Consider the following 25,795-nt stretch of genomic DNA (forward strand, 5'->3'; position numbering starts at 1 on the left):
TTGACAGCTGGGGCCAGCACATTCTGGTTACTGAATAATTTAAAGAGTTAAATCAATGACGTGATCACCAAGTGAGTGCAGGTGTCCGTGGTGGGCAGTAGCTTCTGTCCCTTGCAGAGGACCTTACTCCAGGCTGACCGCAGATTCTGCCTGGGGACGGGGATGCAGATCAACAGCATGCCAGCAGGGCTGCCTCACCTGGCCCTGGTGTCCACAGGCCACCCTCTGCGCCTTGACCACTGGCCCGTCCCTCTGTGGTTTTCCTTGCTCTTGGTGTAGAACGTGGATTTAGATCTTTCAGAGACCACAGTGAGCATGCGCATGGGTTCCTAAGCGGACTCTTTGCAGGTGCTTGGTATACAGTGCCTGTGGTCACTTGCTGTCCAGGCAAGCACGTGCTGCCCCCAGGGTAGGACACAACAGTCAGAGGCCGAGAGTAGAGCCATTGGGCGGTGTGACTTGGATTTCCTTGGGCCCCGAGGACAGAGGCGACCTCTTCCTTTCTCTCATTAGTTTCTTCCAGAGAAAGTCATTCTAGAGACAGCATCCACCTTGGGACAGTTGGTGGCTGTCCTTGGAAGGTCAGGATGATCTGGTTGAGCTTAATTATTGACCCAAGGTGTTCCATCACAGTTGATTTTAATGGAGTATTGCTAATGTTAGTAGTTAGTGGTGATGCTATCACCTGGGCACTGTTGGAGGCCAGCGTCACCTTATAGACCCCAAATGAGCCACCCCTGGTTGCACAGCTGGGTGGGTGGGCCCCGTACTCGAACTGGGTACCACGGTCTGTGACTGTCTTGGGGGAGGAATGGACAGGGCAGAGCTGGGCAGAGCAGAGCCCCACAGTTATAAAGGAGAGCCGAGGCCCGCCCTTGAGAGAGCTCAGCCGTTGGAGGTGAACCAGAGCTCACGGTCGGGTGTCAAGGGTGCAGTGTGTCTGGCGGAAGGAGGTGCAGATGTGTCTCCCAGGATGGCAGGAAAAATGTGCTGTGGGGGGATTCGGGGCCTTCTCTATGGGGCATCTCTGCTTCAGGTGGTTCCTCTGAGTGTGCTGGTGTCCCAGCTCTGAGACCCAGGTGTCCCTTGCAAAGGCAGGGGAGGGTTCCGGGGACTGCTCCTGGCCCGGCCCCTCCCAGCCCCTCAGGTTCTGGGTTTATCACCTGAGCCTGCTCTTAAGCACTTCTCGTCTCTTTGCATTTAAGGACACACTGTGCTCATCTGAACTTGCCAAGGGACCCCGGCTGGCCTGGCCTGTGTCACGGGCCCCGATGGACGTGCATTTGCATGAGGTGCTTGAAGGCACCTTGGCTGTGAGCATCCTGGAGCTGACTTCCTTGGGAACTGGTGGGATTGTGGGGATCCTTGGCCATGGAAGTGAGTGTGGCAGACCCCGGGAGGCTCCCCCCTGGCCATGGCCCGTCTCCCCCTCCTGGTGAGCCACAGGTTGCCTTTTCTCCACTTGGGAAGATGTGGCCTGTTGGCGCCTGGTGCTGGGAGCACCACCCGCAGAGTGGCAGTCACAGCATATGTCTCCCACTCAGCATCTGGCCGGCCTGGGTGGCAGGGCTGTGTGCGCGTGCGTGGGGCGGGCGTGGAGAAGGATGCACGGAGCCCCTGGAGGAGAGGCGCTTCGGCAGGGCGGGCAGGCGGGTGCTGGGTGTTTCCGGCTGCTAGTTGGGAAAGTGCTACTAGAAACTTCCTTTGGTTCTGAAGTTGAGTGAGGTCCTTCCTGACCTCTGAGTGGGCCCCCTTCCTGAAGCTGAAATCGTTCCAGAAACTTCTGTCACCGGCACATGCTTCTGGTGTGTTTTGTCATCCTCTTCCGCTCAGCGTGTGCCCCTCAGCCAGTCTTGTGACCTCTGCCACCTGCAAAGCCACAGGTCAGGGCAGAGTGACCGCTGGAAACTTGAGTACCGTGCACCTCAGGTTGTGAATGGGTTTGTTTCCTCTTATGGGCTTTTTCTGTAGAGCTAGGAAAAAACCTCAGAAACTGCCCAGTGCACCTCCCTTTTCTTCTTTTCTCTTTCTTTCTTTTTTTTGTTTTGGCCAGTGCTGCTTGTGTGTGGCACGTTCCTGGAGGACCCGAGGAGCAGCGGGCAGTGACTTGGAGAGGTGTGCCTCCTGGATTTCTGGGTGGGTAGAGAATGCCATCCAAGGCCGGGCACATAGTCCCCGGCCCTGAGATTTGGCTTCCACCGTGGTTGACAGCTGGGGCCCAGAAACCCGTTCTTTAGGAGGTGAACTGGAGATTTTGAGGAAAAGACTGACTTCAAGGAGCACAGCTCAGCCCAAGTGTGTCCATGACTTGACTCGGCTCCTGGGATCCCCTGTGACAAGAAGAGCGCCAGCTTCTGCTTCCCTGGCCTGCCCTGGCGTTGCGGGCGGGCCTGGGTCAGCGGCTTGGTCACCTTGGTTTTCTAACCTGCTTGACGGGGCTGACAGATGGTAATGGCTCCCGGCTCCCAGGGGTGTGGGAGGGTCCTCCTGTAGGAGCTTGGCATCAACCCTGGGCCCTGAGGGTGCTCAGCAGCACCCGCTGCGCCCCCCTGCTCTGGACCCTGTGCGTGGCCTGTCACCTGAATGCTCTCCTTCCCAGCCTGACAGGGCTCTGGCTCTACAGGAAGTCTGCTCCCTCGGATGCTGTCCCCCGAGACTGAGGCTTCCTGCCACAGGCTCCTACAAGGTGGCTGGGGGTGGGGAGGGTCCTGTGGGGCATCAGGAGTGGGCCAGTCATTGTCCTGAGGCAGGGACCGGGGGCAGGCCATCTGTCCAGCTGTAGGTACAGCCTCGCCTGTCTTGGTGTAAGAATGTTCTAGAACCTCTTTGGATTTTTCCAAGTTGTGTGTTCCTGTGAATTCCAAGGCTGGTGTTTCTGGCTTGAGGAGACGGCTCTGCCTTATCCACGTGTGATTCCTAACCTGTCCCCTAGCTGTGGGTCCAACCCCCTTCCCGGACCCAGTTGGTCCTGCCAGAGCTGTTGAGCTCAGATGACTCTGTTGGAATCTGGTGACAGTGACTCACCAGCTCCCCCTTGAGTGACCCGCCATCCTTACCCATTCTGAGTCATCTGGAAGGTGACACGGCTCAGGGAAAGGAGACCCCTCACTCCCTGTGGAATTGCTGTCTCACGGAAGGACAGTCACTGTTGGCCCGGCCAGACTGTCCAGGCCTTGAGCCTTTGAGCTCACCCGGACAGAAGGACACCTGCCAGTTGCCATCAACCAGGGTGGGGGTGGGGAGTCTCCATTTGAAGGGTGCAGAGCAGACTCGTGGAACTGGGATCCACCTGATTCATAATTTGTGATCCGCCTGATTACAGCGGTGGGTGATTCCCCTCGGGGGCTCCATTTCCCCCAGAGGGTCAGCCAGCTCACTCCTTGGTCCTTCTGCCGTCTTGGGAGAGCTGACTCCCCAGGATCGCACACCCCTGCACTCTGTGGGGCTCAGGCGGACTAGCGGGGCCCCTCCAGGTCACGGTTTAGCTTGTCCCCTGCCTCTTGTGACTCCCTGGGGAGTGAGTGAGTGAGTCAAGGAGAAACATCAGCTCCCATGAACTGCGAGAAATCAGGGCGACGGGGAACGGGCTAAGAGGATTGGTTATAATTCACAGGATTACAGTGAATCAGCCTCTAATCCAATATTCAGCTTACAACATTTCGCTCGAGGGTCACGCGGGTCTTTGGAAACTAGAAACTAATTGAAATTCTGGCCGTAAATATGCCAGCAGCTGCACAGTAATTTTCTTAGGGCCGGGAGGGAAACTGGTACTTCTCTGCTGGGGAAAGGCTGGGTCTCCCCAGGGCCACAGCTGTGGGCTAGCAGTGTTTGCTGCCTCCTGTCACAGTGCTGGGGGTGGCTGAGCTTGGGTGTAGTGGGTCCACCAGCCACAGTGACCGTGCAGTGGGCTGCTGATGGGGTGTGGGCTGGTTTGGTTCCAGTGTGGTTAAGAACTTGCATGTGCAGTGGCATATGCCTGGGGTCCTGGCTACTCAGGAAGCTGAGTGGGAGGATCACTGGAGCCCAGGAGTTCAAGGCCAGCCTGGCCATCATAGCAAGACCTCATTAAAAAAAAAAAAAAACAAAGCAAAAACCCAGAGTCTCAAAATGACAAGCAATATTGCAGTGCTCACCTGATACCAAAGCCTGAGGTACACACAGTTCCTGTGGTCTTTGGAGAGCGGTGACGTGGAGTTAAAAGTCGGCACTAAAAGTCGGATGGACCTGGCATCCCTGAAAGCATTGGCTGGAGCAGGTGTGTTTAATGGGTGTGCCGTGTCCTAGGGAGGGGACTGTAAGGGGGGGCCTCGCGTTGGCTCTGGCCCCTGCCCACCCAGTCTTGGCTGTAACCTGTGGTCACCACGCTGGCTTACTGTGTCATTTTGCTGTACTTTTAAGGAATTGCTAAAGATTTGAAAGCAGGGAGACTGGCATTTTGTGGCTTTGAGACTTAAAAAAGAAGTCCCTGCTTGACCTGGGCCTGTCCACTTTTACTGGGCCCGCACCATGATGTGAGGGGAGGCTTCCTGTCACCCTGCAGCTGGGCTGGGTGTGGAGCTGCAGGGCAGGACCCCAGCCTAGAGGAGAGTTGGGCCCCTGGTGAAATGGCATGATCCTACTCCCCCTGTGCAGACAGGAGGGCTCCAGGAGCCCCTTGGGGTTCCATCCCGTGGCCCACAGTCCTAGACCAGGCCATGGTTCTGGAAGATTCTGTCATTTTTTGCATGGGGATGCTGGGGATTGAACCCAGAGGTGTTTGACCACTGAGCCACATCCCCAGGCCTTTTTATTTTTGTATTTTGAGACAGGGTCTCGCAGATTGCTTAGGGCCCTGCTAAGTTGCTGAGGCTGACCTTGAACTTGCAGTCCTCCTGCCTCCTGCCTCCCGAGTCCCTGAAATCACAGGTGTGTGCCACCACACCCAGCAGATTCTGGGGTGTTAGTACTACCAGCAAGTGGGGGAGAAAGGGAGGTGTTTCTGAAGTGCCTCGTCTGCCCAGGGGTCCTTGGAGGAGGGGGTGGCAGCTGCTGACAGGGGTCCGGGTTGCAGGGGTCAGCTCAAAACACAGCAGAAGAGAAAACCTCCTGCAGTCCTCGTGCCCAGAGCCCACTCCTGCGCCTTTTCTGGCCGGGGAGCCCTGAAGTCCCCAGAGCCCTAGACCGAGGCTGGACTTTTATGAGCCTGTTTTTCCTCGTCCCAGGAGTGCCATGAAACCTGTCCCACGGGGACGGCTCTGAGAGCATTCAGCGGGTGTGCTGGGCGGCGGTGCCACGGGGCTGGACGTGTTGCTGCCGCTCCCGGGGGTGGCCAGTGGGGCCACATAGTGGAGCTGGTGTGCCTGGGTCCCCAAGGTTGGGGCAGCAGGTTTGTGGCCTTTTGCTTGGGCCCCGGCAGGGGTTGGGGTGTGTGGAATTATGGCATATTAAGGTCCGTTCCGTGCACACTCCAGGAGCCAGGAACAGCTCATTCATCTGTGCCACGTGGCGCTGAGGTGGCTGGCAGCCTGACATGCAGAATCCAGCAGGGCGCCTCGTGAAAGGTCACTGTCACTTGGTCACCTTCCCTGAAGGCGGATGTTAATACCCTTCTGCTCACTGAAAGCCGGCCAAGGGAGGCTCTGTTTCCTAGAGGATAGGTCGGTGCTGGCCCTGATCTCCGGGCTGAGCCCCTGGTGTGGTGGCCGGAGGGGGATGTTACGTTGGAAGGGGGGCAGTGGTCTTTGGGGTGCAGGTTGGTTCTCTGCGTTGGCCGCTCCTGGTCATGTGGGCCCTGGCGGGTCAGGACACTGCTTAGTCATTATTTGGGGGCTGGGTCTTAGCGGTGGTGTGTTGTCACGCTGCACAAGAAGGATGAAAAGCTTTGCCTGGGGAATTGTGGGGCACCCTTGGGGACATCGGGTTGGAGGCTGGGCCCTTCTCCTGCAGGCTCTGGAGACAAGGGGTGGAGCCAGGTGTTAGTGAGATGCAAGCATCCCGTAAGCAAGAGTGACCTGTCCGGGGAGACTGAGGAGCTGCTCTTGGGACTTGGTGCTCACTCCCTGGTGAGTAGCAGGAGCCAGACGGCGGCCATGCGTGGAAGGCCTGGTGGGGTGTGCTGTTGGGTGGGACGTGGCTGTGAGGGAAGGGAGAGTGGGGTCAGGACAGACGGGGGCATCCTGGAAGGAAGGCCAAGGCTGCTCAGGACCTGATGGGGAAGGAGACGGAGGAGGGAGGACATGGGGTCTCCATCAGAGAGGCAGGTGGCTTGGGAAGGTCCGTCACAACGGAGGCGGGGCCTTATGAACCCCAGAACCTCAGGCCTGTGTGGTCTGGAGGTGCCGACTGTCCACTGTGACTGGCCCTCTGGGTGTCAGGTGCAGGAGAGGGGAGGTGGCAGAGGACCCCAAGGCCTGGGGCTGCTGGGGTGTCCACCTGAGAGCGCTCGGGGAGGAGAGAGCAGAGGTCACTGCTGGTCGGTGGGGTTGGCGGGAGGTTCTGGAAGGAAGGGCCTGGGTGAGTTTAGAGTCCAAGGAACGTGCCTGATTCAAGCTGCGCTGAGCTGAGGGTAGTGATCAAGGCTAATGTCATGGTCGTGAGTTTTAAAGAGGGAACTTGGGATGTAGGCACAAATCACAGAGTGAAGGCCAGGGAGGAGGTCAGTGTTGGCCGCAGAAGACCGTCGTCTTACCCAGGCTTGTTTCTCTTGGGGTGCGGTCATCTAGCTTCTGCCCAGACCTTTCTCCAAGTGGGAGCCTCCCCTGTGTCGTGGGGGACAGTGCTGTTGTGGGTTGCTGTTTTTGGCATTTAATGTCCACTTCTGAAGTGACGATTCCTCATTGGTGCGGTGCCATCCCTGGGGGAGTAGCTGGGAAAGGTGGAGGCGCTGGGCAGTGGCTGGAGGATGGAAGTTTCTGATGTAGTAGCTGGGGGTGGGGGAGTTCAGAGGGAGCAGCTGAGGGGAGGGGAGGTGCTGAGGGAGAAGCCAGAGTGGGGGAGGTGCTGGGGAAGGGGGGGTGCTGTGGAAGCCACTGTGGGGGTGGGCAGTGGCCTGCTGGAGGTGGCCCAGCGGGATGTGGCTGCAGGTGGTCTGAGCTGGCCTTGGAAACCACTCTGCAGTCCTGCAGGACTCTGCCCTCCCCCTTCTGGGGAGAACAAACAAGCACTTAATTAAGGTGCCTAATTGCCTTGAAAGAAGTATAAAAAATATTTACGCCAGGCGCCTTGTGGTTTATAGCTCCATTTTCAAAAATTAGTTGAGTTGAACCAACTGGAAAAATCTAGGAGAAAGCAGCATGAAAATACATGAAGGGAGTCGTGTGCTCTTTTTCCCTGTGGGGATGGGACCCAGCCCCGAACCTGTGTCACAGCCCAACAGGCTCCACCCTGTGACCCTGCCCTGGTGTCCTCTGTAAATGTCACTTTGAACATTCTGGATAGAAAACGTTCTTGGTCAAGTTTTGCTGGTGATTCAAGTCAGTTTTTTAATTTTTTAAATATTTTTGGTGGTGTTCTTTTTTTTGGTCTTATTGTTTTGAAACTGGGGGGGTCAAATCTAGGGCTTTGAGAACGCAAGGCAGACGCTTTGCCACTGAGCCACACCCCAGTCCTCGAGTCAATCTTTAAAAGTGAATTTAGGTGGAACATTGGAAGTGACCTGAACGTCCAGCATCGTCATATCTAATTATGGAACAGTAGCCATGATGCGGTGCTCAGGGGCGCTGTGGGGTCAGCAGTGGGGTGCACAGGACTGCAGGGACCTAATGTCACCCGTGGGGGTCCCACCTCCTTCCTGCCACCCACAGGCCCCAGGTCCTTCCTCTTTCTTGAAATTCAGGTCTCAGTCTGGCAGCGACATGGTCACAAACTGCCTGTTGGGTCACAGTGGAGTGACTGGGGCCCTGCCGTCCAGTGTGGCCATCAGGCTGCCCTTCCTGGATGGGGCTGGGGTGCTGCCCTCTTTAGCTGGGCTGGCACGTTCTTCCCCCCGCCCGTGAACCGTGCCCTCGTTTCTTAGAATGAGAAATTCCAACCAGATATCCAGCTGCCGGAAATGCACGTCTGCCTGCCGGTGGGGAAAACGGCCATTTAGATGAGATCGACTTAGTAGAGTTCCTCTAGGAAGACGCCAGAAATGGGAGGTGTTTTTTTTAATAGTTATTACCTCTTTGTTAAGAAAACATTTTGGGGCTGGGGCTGGGGCTCAGTGTGTGACATGGGTGAGGCCCTGGGTTCGATCCTCAGCACCGCATATAAATAAATGAATAAAACGAAAGATCCGTTGACAACTAAAAAATATTAAAAAGAGAGAAAACATTGCCAGAAATGTTTTCTTTGCTAGCCTTTTCTGAGTTCTGAAAATCTCTACAATTACATTATCTTTTGATGTCAGGTTTAAAATATTCTCTTTTTGTAGTGGGGATTGATTGTAGCAAGGCCCTTTGCCCTTTACCACCAAGCCATATCCCTGTCCCTTTTTATTTATTTATTTATTTTTACTTAGAGATAAGGCCTTGCTAAAGTGCCCAGGCCGGCCTTGAACTTGCAGTCCTCCTGCCTCAGCCTGGCTTCCGATTAAAAATATTCTAATTAGAAAAGTTGGTGCGTGAGATATGAGTTAAGGTAGTTTTAAAGAATCCAGATTATGAAAGGTGAGGTGCTCCCCACGGCAGGCCAGACCTGTTCACTTCCTGGGTTCAGTTTTCGTGTAACAGATCGTTCTTTTGAACAGGCGAGTGGCCACCCACCGTATGCCTTCACGGTGGGAACGTACCACACACACCACCGGGAACCGTAGGTCTTAGCACCCTCTCTTACCAATGGCAGCTTTATTCTTTTTAACCATGCCTAGTATTGCACCCTAGGGCTGGGCATGACTTTTGCATATTAAGAAAAGTATGCCCCATGACTTAGGATGCAGTTATGTCTGGATAAATCCGTGGTAAGTTGAAACTATGGTAAGTACATAATGCATTTGAGACACCTAACCTGCTGACCTTCCTAGCTTAGCCACACAGCACGCTGCAGAGTGTCCCCTGCCCCCTGCCCCCCAGGTCATCGGGTGGCTGACAGGGAGCTGTGGCTTGCGGATGCTGCCTAGCATCCTGGGAGAGGATCTCCCACATATCGCAAGCCTGGGAGAAGACCAGAATTCCAGGTATGGTCCTGCGGAATGTGTGTCACTTTTGAACCGTCATGAAGTGAGTCCTGGTGGACGGCTGCCGGGTCAGAGGGTGCACGTGCAGTACCTTGGCCCCCACTCCTCACCTTGCTCTTTAAGGCCAGTCTGCCCGGCAGTCAGTGGATGCTCAGTTGATACTTGAACTCTGCTAGCTGCAGTGGTGTTGGTGAGAAGCAGCAGTGTGTTCCAGTGTGCGTCCCCACCCCTGTGGGGCAGGTCCTGGAGTGCTGGTCCCAGCGGAGGGTGCCCCGTGGCATGCTGCTGGGGTGAAGTAGTTGAGCAGAGGGGCTTGAGCCCCTCCCCAGCCACAGCCGAGGCAGCCAGTAGAGGTGTTTCCCAGCCACTCTTTGGGCATGGACAGACACAGGCAGCCTCAGCACCGTGACCCCCCTGTGAGTAGGACGAGGCTGGTGGCCCCTGGTCACTGGGAACAGAGATGAGATGTGCTAATGACCAAACCCTGCTTTTTAAAATGTCTTGCTCAGCCTCCGCAGGGCAGGTGTGAGCAGCCGCATGGTTGACCGTAGCTAACTCTGGCTAGTACCACCTGCGTAGTTGACCGTAGTTGACTGTGGTTAGCGCTGGCTAGTGCTCCTCTAGGGGCCTGGTGGTAGGGAAAGCTCTTCCTGTAGAATCATCTCAGATCCTTACCACGGCCAACTGAATGAGGAAACAGCCCCAGAGAGCCCAGTGACTTCCCCAAGTCACTTGCAGAAGCAGACCTGGAGCTTGGGTAGTCCAGACCCCAGAGCCCCATGCTTTGCCCCACCCCTCCTGCAGGGGCTGAGGAACACCTGGGTGCTTCTGCTGGAACAGGAGGGCACGCATTTGCAGAACAGGGGCAGGATGAAGGCGGCTGTTGTCATTCAAGGTCATTAAGTGCCACTGGCCTGCCTCCTGTGGGTGCTGGGAGGGGAGGACCTTCAGGCTCATCCTGGGGGGAGAGGGCCCCTGCTCTCTCCCTAGGACCTCGCCTTAGTCTGTGAACAGGATGGGGGCCGTGCTTTTCCTCGTGTTACAGGAACCGGGAGGTGCAGAGTTAAACCACTGTGATGGGTAATTACTCAGAGAGTGTCTTGCTGTTGCTTGCTCTTGGTGGGGTGATAGCTAATTATAGCTTGTGGGGTTTGTGTTGAGGAAGCAGAAAATGTCTGAGGGAAGGGCGAAGACGAGCCTGGGTCCCGGGTGGCTTACCCAGGCCGGAAGTGTGCTGCGGCCCAGAAGCTCGGGCTAGAAGCAGGGTGTTGGATGTCTGACCCAGACTTGGGGCCGGAGGACGGGAGGCAGGGACACCAGTCATCAAGCTGGGTTGTCGGAGCCTCTGGAGGATTAGACGTCCACGGGGTACTCCGCCCCTGTGGGTGATTTTTGCTGCTTCAGTGCAGGGATGGAGCCCAGGGCCTTCCATGTGCCAGCCTCCCCATCCTCTGTCCTTTGCTCTTCTCCACTGTGAAATGATGGCAAACGGGCCACCCGTCTTGTCTAGTCACAGGACGAGCAGTTCTAGGTCTGGCCTTTATTTATTAAAGTGACAAAGGTGTACTTACTTTTGGAGAAGTTTTTTGGTTTCAGAATCGTGGCATTCGCGTTATTTATCCGAACCTCTTTTTGATGCATGAACCCCTGTTTTTCTCGCACTGTCTCCAGACGCTGCTGTCCCCTCTCCCTCCCTGAGTGACAGCGAGGCCCATTTGAGTGGGTCAGCGTGGAACCTTTGCAGATGCCCACAACAGGGTGGACCTCACTGCACTGCTGCCCAGCCGTGGTGCAGACCTGCCTCCCTGGCGTTCCAGAGGGAACAGTGGCTTCCAGCTCTGGGTGCCCGTGGCCCTTGCCAGGCCCCTGCAGAGTTGCTCAGGGGAGGGTACCAGGCCTGGTGGTGCAGGCCTGTAACCCCAGCATCTCTGGGGGCTGAGGCAGGAGGATCCAAGTTCAAGGAGGGCCTCACCCACTTAGTGAGTCCCTAAGCAACTTAGACCTTGCCTCAGAAAGGGCTGGAGATGGCTTAAGGGCCCAGTGCTTAAGTGCCCCTGAGTTAGATCCCCACGATCCAAAAGAAAAAGAAAAAAAGCAGCTATTGCTGCCTCTGGCAGCCCTGGGGGTGGGTGGGAGTGGATGGATGGTGACCATTTCTGCACATTGCCCTAGTGGTCATTTGCTGACACAGAGAAACTGGAGTGAGGGGTCTGGGGGGAAGGTCTGGGGTGTCACCGGTGGTTGTAGTCACTTGGAAGGCAAGAGGGAAGAACCCAAACCCCACCCTCTGCATAACGCTGGCCTCCGAGTCTGGGGCAAGACAGATGCCATTTATGATCAGGGAGCATCGCCTTAGCCGCCCGTCTCCAGCCCGCACGAGGCCTCCAGGTTTGCAAAGCCTATGAGATCCATGCTCTTGTTCTGATCGTTGGTAATATCACTGGGCCCAGGGACCCCTGTTTGGAGGACTCTGAGCAGGGTAACAGGCCCGTTCCAGAAACCTTGCTTGCGTCATGGTGGACATGTTTCTGTTTGGCTTAAAAACTACCATCAAAAACAAAGGGAGGGCTGGGACGTAGCCCAGTGGTCGAACACTCGCCTAGCATGCTGGAAGCCCTGGGTTCCATCCCCATAGACAGATAATCAAAAGGAAGAGGGACTCGGTTTGGTTCTTGTACGTGTCACCCGTCTTGGTTTCTCCCTCGGTGGCCCTGTGGAGATGAATCGTAAGGGACACATGGGAAATTACTAGCCAATGAGGTGTGCTCAGTGGATACTTGAACTCTGCTAACTGGGACGGTGGTTGTATTCAAATGACCTGTTTTGCAAGAGAGTTGCTGTGGTCAGGGCTCTTGCGCCAGGTGACCCATGGGACCACACTTCCCCTTGGGTTGGTGAAGGGGCCGCCCAGCCACCTCCCTGCCATTTGCATCACGGAAGACTGGCCAAGTTGGTCCTGGGTGAGAAGGTCAGCCTGGGGGGGTCCAGAGGTTTTAAAAAGTGGGAAGAATGTGTTTTCAGTGCTTTCCGAGGAGTGACGCTGGGTTTCCTCCAGGGTGGGGAATTCAAGGGCTTACCTGTCTTGGTTTTTCATTATTTTCAGAGTCGAGGTTCTGAGGACTCCTTTCTAGAAGTGGAAGTCTTCCGAGGCACAAGATACAGGTAAATCATGTTGTTTTAATCAGAAGGAGACCTCGTAGAGGGCTCGGGTGGATCTGGGGGTGGGGATACTTGGTACCTGCACTTCCCTTGGGACACAGTTCAGACTTGGCTCCCGGGCTGGGTGGGGGCTGGGTGGGTGCTGGGTGCTGGGTACTGAGCCCTGAGGCTGCCCTGTCCTTTTTCCTTCTCTCCCATTACGTTTCCTGACTCCCTTTCTCTGGGGTTCCCCTCTCCACTGGGTGGTGGCAGTGGCCACAGGGTGGACCCCAGGGTGAGCTCCAGGAAGCTTGCTCTCCTCTTCTGGGGGCTGTAGGGAGAGAGTCAGTGGAGGCTCTTGACACACCCTTCCTAGATGGGGGCCATTTTCTTATTACTCTTGTTTGGGGTCAGTTCCTAGCCATGCCCTTTCTGGTTTTGAGCAAAGACAGAGTCGCTCAGTGAGTGAAAGCCAAAAGAAAGCCCGTGCCCCCATCTCTTCCCTCGTCCTTTCCATATTCCTCCTTTTTTTCTTTTTCCTACTGGGGATTGAACCCAGGGGTGCCTTACCACTGAACTGCACCCCCAGCCCTTTTCTATTTTTCATTTTGAGATAGGGTCTCACTAAGTTGCTGAGGCTGTCCTTGAACTCGGATCCTCCTGCCTCAGTCCCCGGAGCCGCTGGGATTACAGGCAGGCACCACCGTCCCTGGTCCCCTGTTCTTCCTCTGGTGGTGGGATTATGGAAGGCTCTGCTGCTGGTCCACCAGGGACCAAAACGAGAGCACATTTCCCAGCTTGGGAGGATGCCTTTACCTAGTGCACCGTCATCTCTAGGGGGACTGCTGTGATTCTGATGTGTATTGAACTGGCTTTATGCACTTTTTTTTTTTTTTTTTTAAATAAATTACTGGGTGCATTTTGGTGGTGGGGGCCTTCATATCAGTTTGGGAGGTCACTTTATTTCTTTTTTTGGTACTGGGGATTGAACTCAGGGGCACTTGACCACTGAGCCCCATCCCCAGCCCTATTTTATATCTTATTTAGAGACAGGGTCTCACTGAGTTGCTTAGTGCGTCACTGTTGCTGAGGCTGGCTTTGAACTCACGATCCTCCTGCCTCAGCCTCCCAAGCCCCTGGGATTGCAGGCGTGCGCCACCACGCCCAGCTGGGAGGTCACTTTTTATCTGAGTGCCAAGTATCATTTTCCTCCCTGCTTGGGTGGTTTATCTTTGAATTGTGTTGGCCTCTTTATTTTAAAGAAATGTCTCAGAACCTTCAGCCATAAGGAAATTGAAAGCTGCAGGAGGGTCTGGGGGCGGGGGGGGGGCAGGAGGAGAGGCCCTTCCTGTTACTTTTTGCATTGCTGTCATAAAAAGCCTGAGGTCTGCTCAGAGGAAGAAGTACTGCTCATTTTTTGGATAGATGCATGAGAGCCAAAGAAATGCGTGCCCCACCTGCACCCAAAAATGGGTTCGCACATGGAGACGACGCTGAAGGCCGCTCCGCACGTTCCTGTGTTGGGTTGAGGTTTCCAACACACTTCCATAGAGTTGAGAGAGGGGTCCAGTTTTAGTGAATTAATTTTTTTTGTTTTGCAAAAGCAATACATGCAAAAATGCAATTTGGTTTTTAAAGTGCAAACGTAAAAGGTGAGTCCCCTGGCCCCTTTTCCTCCAGGTAGTCTGTAAACAGCTGGATGCGTGTCCCTGTGTGTGCTCATGTTTGGCACCTCTGTGTGTCTGCCGCTGTATCTTTGTGTGTCTGTATCCTTGTGTGTGCACTCCCTGGGTGTGTGTGTGTTAGCACACCTTACCTCCTCACAGCGTGGGCCACAGCTCCCACGATGCTCAGTGCCTGCTTTGGCACGTGGTGGTGGCGTGGTCCTTGCCCACCTGCCCACCTGCAGCAGCTGCTTGTCTCCCTAGGGTGCGCCCCTGGTTGAGGAATCACCTCTAGTTGGGGTGACCTCTGCCTGTCGTGGAGCTGCTGCCCAGGACTGCCGGGATGGGAGCGTAGGTGAAGGGGGTCATTCCAATGACCCACAGGAGTCCGTTGTACCACACCTTCACCAGCACGGCAGGTAGAGGTCTTCAATTTCTGTCTGCCTTGTGGATAATCAGTGAGTGGTCTCTTATTTTAGTTTTCATTTATTTAGTGGAGTAATTTTTTTTTGACGGGGTTGGGAGGGGAGACTGGCGATTGAACCCAGGGATGCTTAACCACTGAGTCACATCCCCAGCCATGTTTTAATTTTTTTATTTTGAGACAGGGTCTTGCTGAGTTGCTGAGGGCCGCACTAAGCTGCTGAGGCTGATCTCAAACTTGTGGTCCTCCTGCCTCAGCCTCCCGAGTCACTGGGATTACACAGGCATGTCCCACCGCGCCTGGTTAGTGGAATTATGTTTGAAGATCAAAATATTTCATAATGTGGGAAAATTAAGAATGGAAGTAAATTCCAATTAAAACAAACTTAAGCATGAGTTTACCCTCTCTTTCAGGGACATTTCAAGTGACCTCCCTGGGTATATACTTTGCCTGGTACTGAGATCCCCATGGTCTCAGCGGGCCCCCAGGTTGAGTGATCGGCACGGGCTGCCGTGCGTGATATAGTGCCACAAACTGGGCATCTGCTAAACAGCAAAAACTCACCTCCACCCTTTCTTTCGCAAACTGGAAACCCAAGCTCAAGGCGCTGGATAGTCGGTGCTGGCGAGGGCCCTTCCTGGTTGGTGCATGGCACTTTCTTGCTGTGCCCTCACTGGGATGGGAGAGGAGAGGTGGCGCAGCTCTCTGGCGCCTCTTTTGTAAGGACGCTAATCCCATGGGTGAGGACGCCACCCTCCTGGGCTGATCACGCTGGGGTTAGGACTCAGAGACTGAATTTTCGGGCTGACATCAGCATTTATAGCCACCACTGCAAGGTGTGCCATGGGCTGGGGCTGCCGCTCGGTGGTGCGCGCCTGTCCAGCACGGCCCAGGACCTGGGTTCACTCGTGGGTGTAGCACTGTCACACACACGAGGAAAAAAATTTACAAAGGTACAGCACTGATGATCCTTTCCAGGCTGGGTGGCTAGCACCATCCCCTCCGAGGGCCGGCCATTGCCCAGGGCAAACCCACGCTGTCCCTGGGAGCCGTTGCCCTGCTCGGAGCCTCTGTTGGCCTCCTGGAGGGGTTGGGGGAGCTCTAGGCCAGTGGAAGCTGAAATGGGCTATCATTTCTCCAATTCTCAGCCTCCTGCGCCAAGGGACCCAGACCCTGTGGGAGACAGTATGGTCAGCACTCATCCCAGACACAGAGTGGGGTGACATCAGACTGATTGCTTCTCTGCAGTGGTGGCCCCTGCTCGAGGAGCCTCCTGCCACCCCCAGGGCAGCCCTGCTCCTGCCACACACCTGCTCATGCCCTTCAGATTGGGTGTGTGTGTCCCTCCCTCCTCCCAGCCTCTGTGTCCTTCCCTGCTGTCCTGTCCAGCAAGGTGCCCAGGACCTGAGCTTGGGTTTGGGGTGGGAGCAAGCGTGAGAGCTTCTCAGACACCTGCTGTGACTTGCTCGCTTCTGCAAGGTGGCTTGAGGTGAGAGGGCGTCCCAGAGACGGTCTTGGCCGGCCGCCCTGCTAGGTGTGTCCAGGACAAGGCCGTGACAGGGCTGAGCATGCCCCTGCAGAGCTGAGATCGGCTCTCGGTTCTGGGAAAACCGAAGTTGGAACAGTGAACGGTTAGCTTGCAGCTCAGGGAGCCCCTGACCCCTGTTCCGCAGTCTAAGGGACAAGGCCCTTCTTGTCCTCAGCGTGCACCGTGGAGAAGTCAGCACTGTGACGGGGAGGCAGAGGGGACCTGGGCAGGACCTTGCAGGGAACAGCTGCCAGGGCTCGCCAGGGCAGGGTGTGTCTGGGGAGGGCCGCGGTGCTCCCTCCTCCCTGCCACCCAACAGCTCAGGGAAGGTGTGGGAGTGTGTCCTCCGCTGCGGCCGCAGGGCCCAGAGGGGTGTGGACCTTCACGCGCCCTGTCTGGGCAAACCCGGGAGATGAACAGGGATCCAGCCAGGCTCCGCCAGCCGGGCGTCTGCAGAGGGTTGGGGGCCCAAGGTGACCCTCTCCTCACATCAGTGTGTCCCCAGCTCACCCGACGTCCCCTGTCGCAGTTTCCCCGGGATGTGGGTGAGGGTGCCTTCACATCAGGACGGCATCCTGCTCCCGGCTGGAGCCCCGGCACCTTCTGAGTGGCAGTGAGGGTGTCCCCTCAGTGATCCATCCGTCTCAGGTCCCAGGGAGGAGCCACATCCAAGAGGCAATGTAGGTCAGCGTGTAGGAGACACATAAATATGACATCCAAATGTGCACGTGTGCAGGCACCCGCAGATGCCTGTGTGTGCACAGATGTACACTTGTGTCCTGCACACGCACACAGCTGCAGGCGCACATGGGCATGCATGTATGCATGCACAGAAGGTTCACACGGTGCACATAGACGTGCACGTATGTCGTCACAGATGCACCTGCTCACATGGACGCATACACATGTGGGAACACACACAAGTGACGCCTCCGCACACAGAGCTGTGCACACGCACGCATGCAGACACGTGCCCCCAGCCCCGCGCTCCAGCCCCGCCCCCGCTGGTTTCTGGAGCTGCTCTTCTCTCCGCCGCAGCCCCTTTGATTCCCAGGGTCCTGGAGGTGGGGCCCCGACAGGCGGGATGCAGGGGCTCCGCGCCACCCCCCAAGCTCCACTCTCTGACATTTGAAGTGGGCCGGTGCGCTTAATTACGCATGTGAGAGGGAGTGACATTCGTAACCGTCTCTCTAATGGGCTCCTTTGTCAGGCCGTCCTTTCTGAATGCAAAGGGCGACAATTTCACGCTGTCACCGCAAAGCGCACGTTCACAACCCTCACTCCCAGGGATGCTCAAGAAAGCCAGCACAGAGGGGCGTCCCACCCGACTGTCATGATTTCGATTTTGAGAGGGCGGCCCTGCCTGCGGCGTCCCGCCCTGGCCACGGAGCGCTGTTCCTGGAAGGCCAGCAGTGGTGGCAGTGGGCCGGAGGGTGTCTTGTGTGCCCTGCCTGAAACCGTTGGCTTCTAATGGCAGAAGGTGAACCCCGCAGTCCTCCCTGGAGCTCTGTGCCGCTCGGGACTCTCCAGGCCCTTGTGGCCGGCTTTAAAGGCCCTTAGAGAAGGCGGCAGGGCCTGGGCTAGACCCCGGGAGTCTCGGATCTGCTGATGAGATAAATGCGCAGCAGGCCTGGGCAGGACTGGCAGCAGAGTAGCCCTGCCCTGCCTCGGGGGGGGGGGGGACCGGAGGGTGGACACTGTGCAGGCCCATATGCCATGTGCAGAGGAAGCCACAGAGCAGAAGAGGAGGGTGGCCGGCAAGGAGGTGGCCTTGGAGCAAGGGATCCCTATAGGAGCACAGAGACCCTGGGGGGAGAAGGTTCAGGAAGTGGGAGCTGCATGCAGAGGGCCCGGAGGGGGGCACGGTGCTCTGAGGGGCCCAGGCGTGCTGGCGAAGTCCTAGGGCGGCCAGGCCAGGTCACTTGGGCCTTGCAGGCTCCTCTAGGACCTGACACTGGACACCGACCCTGCCGGGCCTCTCAGCATGCTCTGCTGCCTGGTGAATGATCCCATTTGTCCAAATGCACCTGCTGTCCAGCCGGCTCACTCTTCCTGTCCTTGGGAGGACATTCCCGCGGTGGCCACCCTGCCTCGGCCTGCTGAGCTGCCCTACTCGATGCGGCCAGAACCTTTTAATTCATGTCCTGCCATCAATAGAGTCAGTGACGGAAAGCCGGGCCCGCCAGGCTCCTCTCTCTGCCCACCTCCGCTGCCCTGAGACCCCGAGTGTCAGCTGTTCTAACCGCCTTTGGTTTTTTCCATCAAATTGGTTTGACCTATTTCCCGACTTGACCCCTTTAGAGACCGTGTTGCGTGGAGTTGAGGGTCGTATCCTCTGGTCCTCTGCCTCCTCCTTCCCTCCGCCGTCCAGTTCTTGTTACCGGGCCGTGCGCTGGGCCGGGATAATGCACTCTGATCACACTTCCATCTGTGAACCGCTCTTGTTCCCCGGGGGTCACTAATTGCCTCATTTTCAGTGTGTGCATCTTTATTTTTTTTTTAAATCTGTGTATCTGTTACTGATTCATCCTCAGACTCCTCCAGAGCCGTAGACATTTCAGTAAACAAAGCCCGGGGACGTGGTGGGTGACCCATCGAGCGCCCCTGTGAGGTCCCTGTCTTTGCACCCCCCAGCTCTCCACGGTGTGTGCCTGTCCTCCGTGTGCACAGCCTGACTCCTGAAAGAGAAGGCCCAGGACACGGCTCCCCCTTGTTGTGTTGGAACAAATCCTTCAGTAATTTTCTGAGAAAGGATGGAAGAGGTAAGGCTGCTTGAGCACTTGAGGCGTGTTTCTGTGTGACGTTCTGACTGCTCAGTCATTTGCTTCAAGATTCTCCGTGAGACATCCTCTCCCTCGGGTTTCAAGGCAGCTCTGCCTCCTGGCTCTCAGCAGGGCCACGGTGATGTCTGTGCGACTAGTTTTTGTTCCTCGAGCCTTTAGGAGATCCTCTCTTGACCTCCCAGGGCTCTCCGATTTCTTGATACGTCTAAATGGGTGGCCTCTGGTCACTCGGGCTGCTGGGCGCTTCCATTGTGAAGACTCACGCCCTTTGTCCTGGGTATTTTCTGTTTGTTCTTTCTGGGAGAATTCCTCATTTTTTGGCACTCTTTTCTACCAGTGCTACTTAGACTGGGGACTCCAGCTTTCTTATCTCTTCTTCCATCTCCATCACATTTTTTGACTGGCAGGAACCCCGTTCTTGCAGCAGGACATATTCTTTCTTTCATCCAAAAAGTGGCATTTTAAGCTCGGTTTCATCTTCTCTGCTTGTGGGTGACAGCTTCCCTCTCAGGCTACGGTTTCTGCTCAATTTGGTCTGAAATGTTGCTCAGCGCCGCGGGGTATGAGCGCTGCGGCTGGGGAAGATCAGGTCGCTTCGGCCCAAAGCTAAATCAGTTCATTGGAAAGGAAAGGGAGGGCTGGGGTTGGGGCTGGGTGGCAGAACGCTGGCCGGGCACGTGTGAGGCCCTGGTTCAGCCCTCAGGAAAGTAAAGAGATGAAACAAAGGTGTTGTGTCCGTCCCCAGGTAGAAAAAAATGAAAGATTAAAAAAAAAAAGTGAAGGTAAATGCCTGAACTCATGACTTCCTAATAGTCGTGCACAGTAACACTGCCGTGATCGTTCGTGCTTTCTGCAGTTAGGTGTGTTTACAAGCTGCCCTGTCCATGGGGTGGACATGCCCGGGCGGGCACTGGGGCTCCCCTTCCTGTCGTCACCTTGGGACCTGACAAAAGCATCGACGCTGCGAAATCAGCACCTGCCCAGAGCAGGGGACCCTCTGCCACGCCCCTGGGAGACCCGGCTGTTAGGCCTGCCACACACCATTGGGGCCACCGCCTCCATTTTCATCTCCCAGTTTGTCTCCTTTTCTGTGTCGCTTCCCTGGATTGGAGGGGAGACCTGCGGTCCCAGTTTCCCAGGAGAGAGTCTCTCATCTCCTAAGTCTGGGGTCTGAGCCCAGCTTAGCTCGTGCCGTGGGACCCCTAGAGTAGAATAGGACCTCTGCAAACCACTGTCCTCCAGGAGAGACTGGGCTTCTCTGGGGTGTTTGGCCTGAGATGACCGGGGCCTGTGGGCTCCGTGGCCGGGGCTTGTCCTGGTGTCCAGGCCGTGGGCCCGTGCGCTCACTCCCTGTCTGACCCACAGGACCTCCTTGGGCTGTTTATTATCATTGTCCTCGTTTCATGGTGCTGGGGATTAAGCTCAGGGCCTTGGGTGTGCCAGGCGAGCCTCTGTCACCGAGCCGGTGCCACCGAGCCACTGCCACCGAGCCACACCTCAGCCCTGTTGTTCCTTTTAATAGGCTGGAGCTTTTAGGACTGCTTTAGATTCAGCATAAGGTACAGAAGTCTGCACATGTCCCCTGCTGCGACGCAGAGCCGCCCGTTGGCCACAGTCGAAGACCCTACACTGACACCTCGTCACTGACACCTCGGCATGGTCTATAGCCTGTAGGTTCCCATCAAGGTCACGCGTGGTGTCGTGCCGCCTGCAGGACACGTGCCCACCATCGCAGTCATGCAGAGCAGGTTCACCGCCCCGCAGCCCTGTGCTCCCCTCCCCTCGGCCCCCTCTGTGGCTTTACCACACGTGGCTGCCTGTCATGGGGTCGGAGCCGTCTCGATGTGGCCCTTCCAGACCCTTCTCTTAGCCCCGTGTAAGGCCTGCGCGGCTGGTGGCGCATTTCTCTCTAGCCTGAGTAACAGTCCTGCGTCTGGAGCGAGCGCAGCTGGTGTGTCTGCCGCCAGCCTCTGGCTGTCATTGCGCTGGCTTCCTGTGACACGCCGGCTGGCACCCTGACAGTCCTCAGAAGAGCATCCCGCTCTGTGCCGTGGCCCCTCGCAGCGTCACGAGTTGCCCCAAGTCCCCAGCCTGTCTGGGTCGTGTGGAGCTTGGCCGCCCGGGGACGCACCTCCAGCTTCTGCCTGGTGCTCACCCAGCCTGGGGGTGCTGGCTGCTGCCCAGGGCTGGGCACGTGTGGCCTGGACTTTGTGCCCTCCTCCTGGGCCCCGGGGTCCTGGCTCCGTCTGCAACCAGAAATCGTACAGACCTCGGCCAGCCAGCCGCCTGCTCCCCCTCGGCCCTGTGGTGGGGAGTCGCCGAGAGGGACGGGCCCGTGTGGCCACGCTGCTGCCTGTGCCCACAGCCCATGTCCGTCACAGGGAACTGGGGAAAGGCCACAGCCCTCCAAGGCCAGGGGACAGTTGCCCCAGAAGGTGGGTGGACAGCTGGGAGGTAGCGGGCACTCTCAGGGAGCCCGGTGGACATCTTTGCCACCTCCTCTGCACCTGGCCTTGGGGCGAGCGAGGAGAACTTGAACGAAAGGCAGCAGGACGGTCCTCGGGGTGTCTGTGGGCCAGGCCCTGGGCGGGTGGCCTCTGTGAGGCCCCTCCTCCACCCCATGCTTCCCCAGGTCAGGGCTGGACTTCCAGCCCGCTCGAGTTCCGTTTGTGAGAGCCGCGTACGGTGGGATTGTGTGTCAGTGTCTGGTGTCTCCCGGGGGACAATCCAACGCCAGCTCATCCTCACGGTGGCTTTGTGGCCCGTGGCTCTTCCTCTCTTTGACCTGGGGGAGGACGTTGTCACATCCAGGAGCTATGGGTGTGCCTGACACTTGGGAAGGAGCTGAACCTGTACGTTAGGGGTGAGTTTTCTGGGCGTCTGGGGAGACCGTCGCCCCTGTGGGAGCTCAGAGGGGAGAAGGGTGGGCTCAGTGGCCAGATCCTGGCCGGTCACCCAGAGAGCGAGTGCCCAGGCCCAGGAACCAGTGGGGGATGCATTTGGACATGTTCTGGGGGGCGTGGACAGGCAGATGGGCAGCTGCCCAGGGCCTGCAGGGGGCCACCTTGGTGGGTTCACAGGTGGGCGGGGCCCACACCTGAGAGGTCAGACAAGGTTGACCAAGGTTGTCCTTAGCCGTCACTGAAGATGCAGGAGAGACGTGGAAAGGTGCTGTCCCCAGGGAAGCAACTTGATCTGAATTCATAGTGAAAACATCACCTGGCTGCGGTGGCTGTGAGCTGGATGCGTTCCAGGAAGGTTGTGTCAGTTTGGAATTGGATCTGTTGGTAACAAAAATCTGAAAGCAAGTCATTGACAGAGTTGAACCATTTATGAACGAGTCTGGAACAGATCGTTGGAAGTAAAAAGCAGAAGTAGCGTCTCTGCTGTGTTGGGCCCCTGGCTCTTGTGGGTTTCCACTTAGCCATTTACAGAGTGGAACCCTTACTCTCATGGATCATGAGATGGCTGCCAGAGCGCCAGACATCCCATCGGAATTCCTGGCTGCAAGAGGAGGAAGGGCTGAGGACGGAAACATAATTGCTCCCTGAGTCAGCCTCCTTTGAAGATCTCTCATGGAACTCCTGTCTAATAGCTTCCACTTACAGTTCTTCAGCCAGAAGCAGGAAAGCTTGGAACTGTGGTGGGCTGGGCACACCTCCAACCCAAGGAAGCTCGGGATTCTGTCACTGAGAATGCAGGGACAGGAGGTGCCCTTTGGGGGGCCAGGACATGGAGTTCAGGACTGGCTGTCAGCAGAACCAGGCTTCTTGTTCTGGCTTTGCCTGATTGAGGTGCAGGAATACAATGTGGGGGGTCCAGCCTGGAGCTCAGAGGTGCATGTGCTGTGACCCTCACATGGCCCCTGCAAGGGGGACAAGGGACCTAGAACCCTGCGTTGCAGTTTGGGGTGAAATGTGACGTGAAAGTGCCCGATTACCTAAGTGCCAGCTCAGGGCACTTCAGTGGCTCCAAGCTGTGGGCCCAGGAAGAAAACATGTCACTGGTCAGGAACAAGCCAGAGTGACATTCAAGACCAGGGTGGCTCTCCCAGATTCAGTTCCAGTGAGAAAGCCGTGGACTTGCACAGCTCATCCGCCGTGTCGGACCTGTGGGAAGACCAGCCCTGGCCTAGGCTGTCCCCAGAGGGGAGGGGGGGGTCGCAGCCTTCCCAACCTGGGGGGCTCAGAATCACATCACGAGGGAGACTCGATGGCCTGTTGGGGACGGAGAAGCCAGCAGCAGCCCGAGGCCCTGGCCAGGGGGATCTGGGTCGTGCTGCCGCTGGCCCCTGTCTGTGCCCTGATGCCATCCTGTTGCCATCTGCGAGGCTCCCTGGTAGATTGCTTGGCTCTGCTCGGCCAAGTTAGGGCCCGGGGAACAGGAGGGCGCTCAGCGTGGAAGGCCACAGCGTCACTGGAGTGCGCTGGGGACGGGAGGGATGGGCTCAGGAACTCTGGGCACACGTGGCTTCCAGTCTCACCACTTTCGCTAAATATCATTGGCCTGTTGTAACGGGCGCTCGGCCTACTGGGCAAATCTGCACTAAAGACCAGGGTTTCCCTGGAGTGACGGCCTCTCACAGTGAGGCTGGGACATTTCACCGCCGTCCCAGCTAGGACAGCTGTGTCCTGTAGATCAGTGCCTCCTGCCTGGTGAGACCTCCAGCGTGTGTTTTTGTGTGTGTGTGTGTTGCTGTATGAGCGTGTGTGCGTGTCCCGTGTGCACACCTGTGCCGACACGGGTGCATGCTTGCTTGGGCGCAGTGTTCCCTCCCAGGTGTGTGTCCCAGCCCCGGCAGCCCTGGTCCTTCTGTGGCCGTTCCCGGGTGAGCGTGGCAGGAATGGGGAAGCAGAGGTCCCCGGGGGAAGCTGAAACCCAGTTCCTTTCTGCTCATTTTCATCTCCCACCAGCTGCGCCCAGAGCCGTGCAGGAAGGAAGCCCGGTGGCCAAGTGCCTGTGGTCTGGTGTCCACACCAGGCTGGGCCCGTCCCGCGCTGTGGGGCTGGCCGCTGTGGGGAAGGGTGGGGAACGCTCGTGGCTGGTGGGTCCAGCGTTGTCCCCTGGGTTCTGCACCAGGCTGTCCCTCCAGGAGCCACCCACGTACCCACGTCCCTCTGTGCGTCTGAGCAGGAGTGGAGCCAGTCCGGGGGGCGGGTGGCCTCATGTCCTTTCCTTGTCTTGTAGCTTCCTTCCGGAGCCTGAGGAACGCCCGGGTCCTGAGGGTGAGCTGGTGAGAGCCCTCGGCTCAGCGGCCAGCAGGGACATGCGGCTTCCCAGGCGCCCCGCCGCTCCGTGGCTCCGACCCGTGCTGCCGGCTGTGGCCCTGCGGTTCTGAGCAGCGTCCCGCCGACCCCTGCTCCCCGCAGCCTCCTGCTGCCCATGAGCCTTGGCTGCTGAAGGCCCGGTGGCCCCCGCCCACGAGGATGCATGCCCCCATCGGGGGGCTGCTCGCGGCCCTGGCGCTGGTGTTTGGGACGGCGGTGGCCTTCGCGCCCATACCCCGGATCACCTGGGAGCACAGAGGTGAGAGCCAATGCTTGAGTGGATGCCAGTGGCGACCCCACGCTGGGGACACGGGTGGACACAGGTGGACACAGGTGGACGGCTGGCATCCCGGCATTTCACTGGTTGGGTTCTCTGCCCCTGGAGCTGTGGTACCAGCTGACCGCCTGAGGCGGGGACGGCTTCAGAGGCTGCTCTGGTGACCGGAGCCCGGACAGGGTTTGCTCGGGATCCTGACTTGGTGTCTGAACTGGGGCCCCCGAAAGGAAGCTCGCCGCCTCCTACCTGGTCACCTCGGAGGCCGAGCCCCGGCTGAGCGTGTGCCCCCTGGCTCCCGAGGACAGGGCTGACCCCGAGGAGAGCTCCTGTATCCCAGCTTCCCACCAGCGACTCTCACTTGCTGTTGCTGATTCGGGTTTTAGTTATCCCCGCCCCTGCGAGAGGTGTCTTGGCCCCCGTCTCTGGCTCAGTGGGTGGAGAGCTTAAGCGCTGGGTGCTGAGCGAGGTGCTGCTCACTGGCCATCTGTGCACCGAGTCAGGCCTGCGTGCTGTGTGCGCGTGGCCCTTCTTTCCAGTGGGAAAAAAATCAGGAGATCAGGAAGTGTTGACACCTGAGTCTCTTCTTTGAGGGGGTTGGGAAGGCACTGGGGATTGAACCCAGAGGCGCTTGACAACTGAGCCACATCCCCAGCCCTTTTTATGTGTTATTTTGAGACAGGGGCTCACTAAATTGTTGAGGCTAGCCTCAAACTTGGATCCTCCTGACTCAGCCTCCCAAGTTGCTGGGACGACAGGCGTGCACCACTGCACCTGGCTCCTTTATATATATTTTTGACCTTAGTGATAGTTGACTGGGCATCTGCCGTAAACTGGCACTATGATGACCTCAGGTAGCAAGGCTGTGGCCTGCATCCCCAGTGGCTCCTGGAAAGCCAGGGAAGGTCCTGGGGGCCTTTATCAAATGCCTTTTCGACCTCAAGGGCACCTGGTTTAACGGGCCGAGATCATAGAGAGCCAATGATTGAGCAACAGGGAGACATCAGCTCAGTCAAAATCAGTCACAGCTGCAGGGAGGGTTGCCGAGGAGGGACTTCAGGATGAGCTCCGCACAGGCCTTAAGTGGCGTCTCAGCGGAGGGACCGTTGGAGGTGAGGCGCCATCAGGAACTGCAGACACTTCCAGAACACCAGCCCTCCAAGTGCCCACTTGGTAATAAAAAGGTGGAAGTCCAGTTCAGTCCCTCGGGTGGATGTCAGGACGGTCAGAAGGAAGCAGTCAGGAGATGAGGAGCGTGAGCCCTGACCACTGGGTGAGCTGGTGCCGCTGCGTGGCTCTGGCTGCAGTCACCCGACAAGTGGAAAAAGCGTTACTTGTCTCCGTCTCGGGAGTTTGTGGTGGAGATTACCGGGAATTTCGTGGATTGAGGGCTATATTCTCCAAAGATTATTTTTTAAAAAAATAGATTTCAAAATAAAACATCTCCTGCAAAAGAAAATCTTAAACTCAGGGAGACCCTGTCTCTAAGTAAACTACAAAATAGGGCTGGGGAGGTGACTCCGTGGTCGAGTGCCCCTGAGTTCAGTCCCTAGTAGCTGCTGCCCACCCCCCCCCCCCAAAAAA

The 25,795-nt window shown here is 57.2% G+C and overlaps 1 protein-coding gene across 7 annotated transcripts in view; it reads left to right on the forward strand.

Annotated features, from left to right (window-relative positions):
- Sema4d (semaphorin 4D) overlaps window positions 1-25,795 on the forward strand; it is an 83,435-nt gene that overhangs the window by 17,271 nt on the left and 40,369 nt on the right. For 6 of the 7 annotated variants that reach the window (XM_048800292.1, XM_048800291.1, XM_048800295.1 and 3 more), the window contains exons 2-3: window positions 12,237-12,295; window positions 23,858-24,196. In XM_048800292.1, the coding sequence (XP_048656249.1) occupies window positions 24,097-24,196 (100 nt within the window). In that variant the 5' untranslated portion in view covers window positions 12,237-12,295; window positions 23,858-24,096. Of the gene's footprint in view, window positions 1-11,918; window positions 12,102-12,236; window positions 12,296-23,857; window positions 24,197-25,795 lie in introns of those variants that run through there. The other variant, XM_015503947.2, reaches the window with a different exon arrangement.

Source organism: Marmota marmota, unplaced genomic scaffold (assembly GCF_001458135.2).
Source record: "Marmota marmota marmota unplaced genomic scaffold, marMar, whole genome shotgun sequence".
Lineage (NCBI taxonomy): Eukaryota > Metazoa > Chordata > Mammalia > Rodentia > Sciuridae > Marmota > Marmota marmota.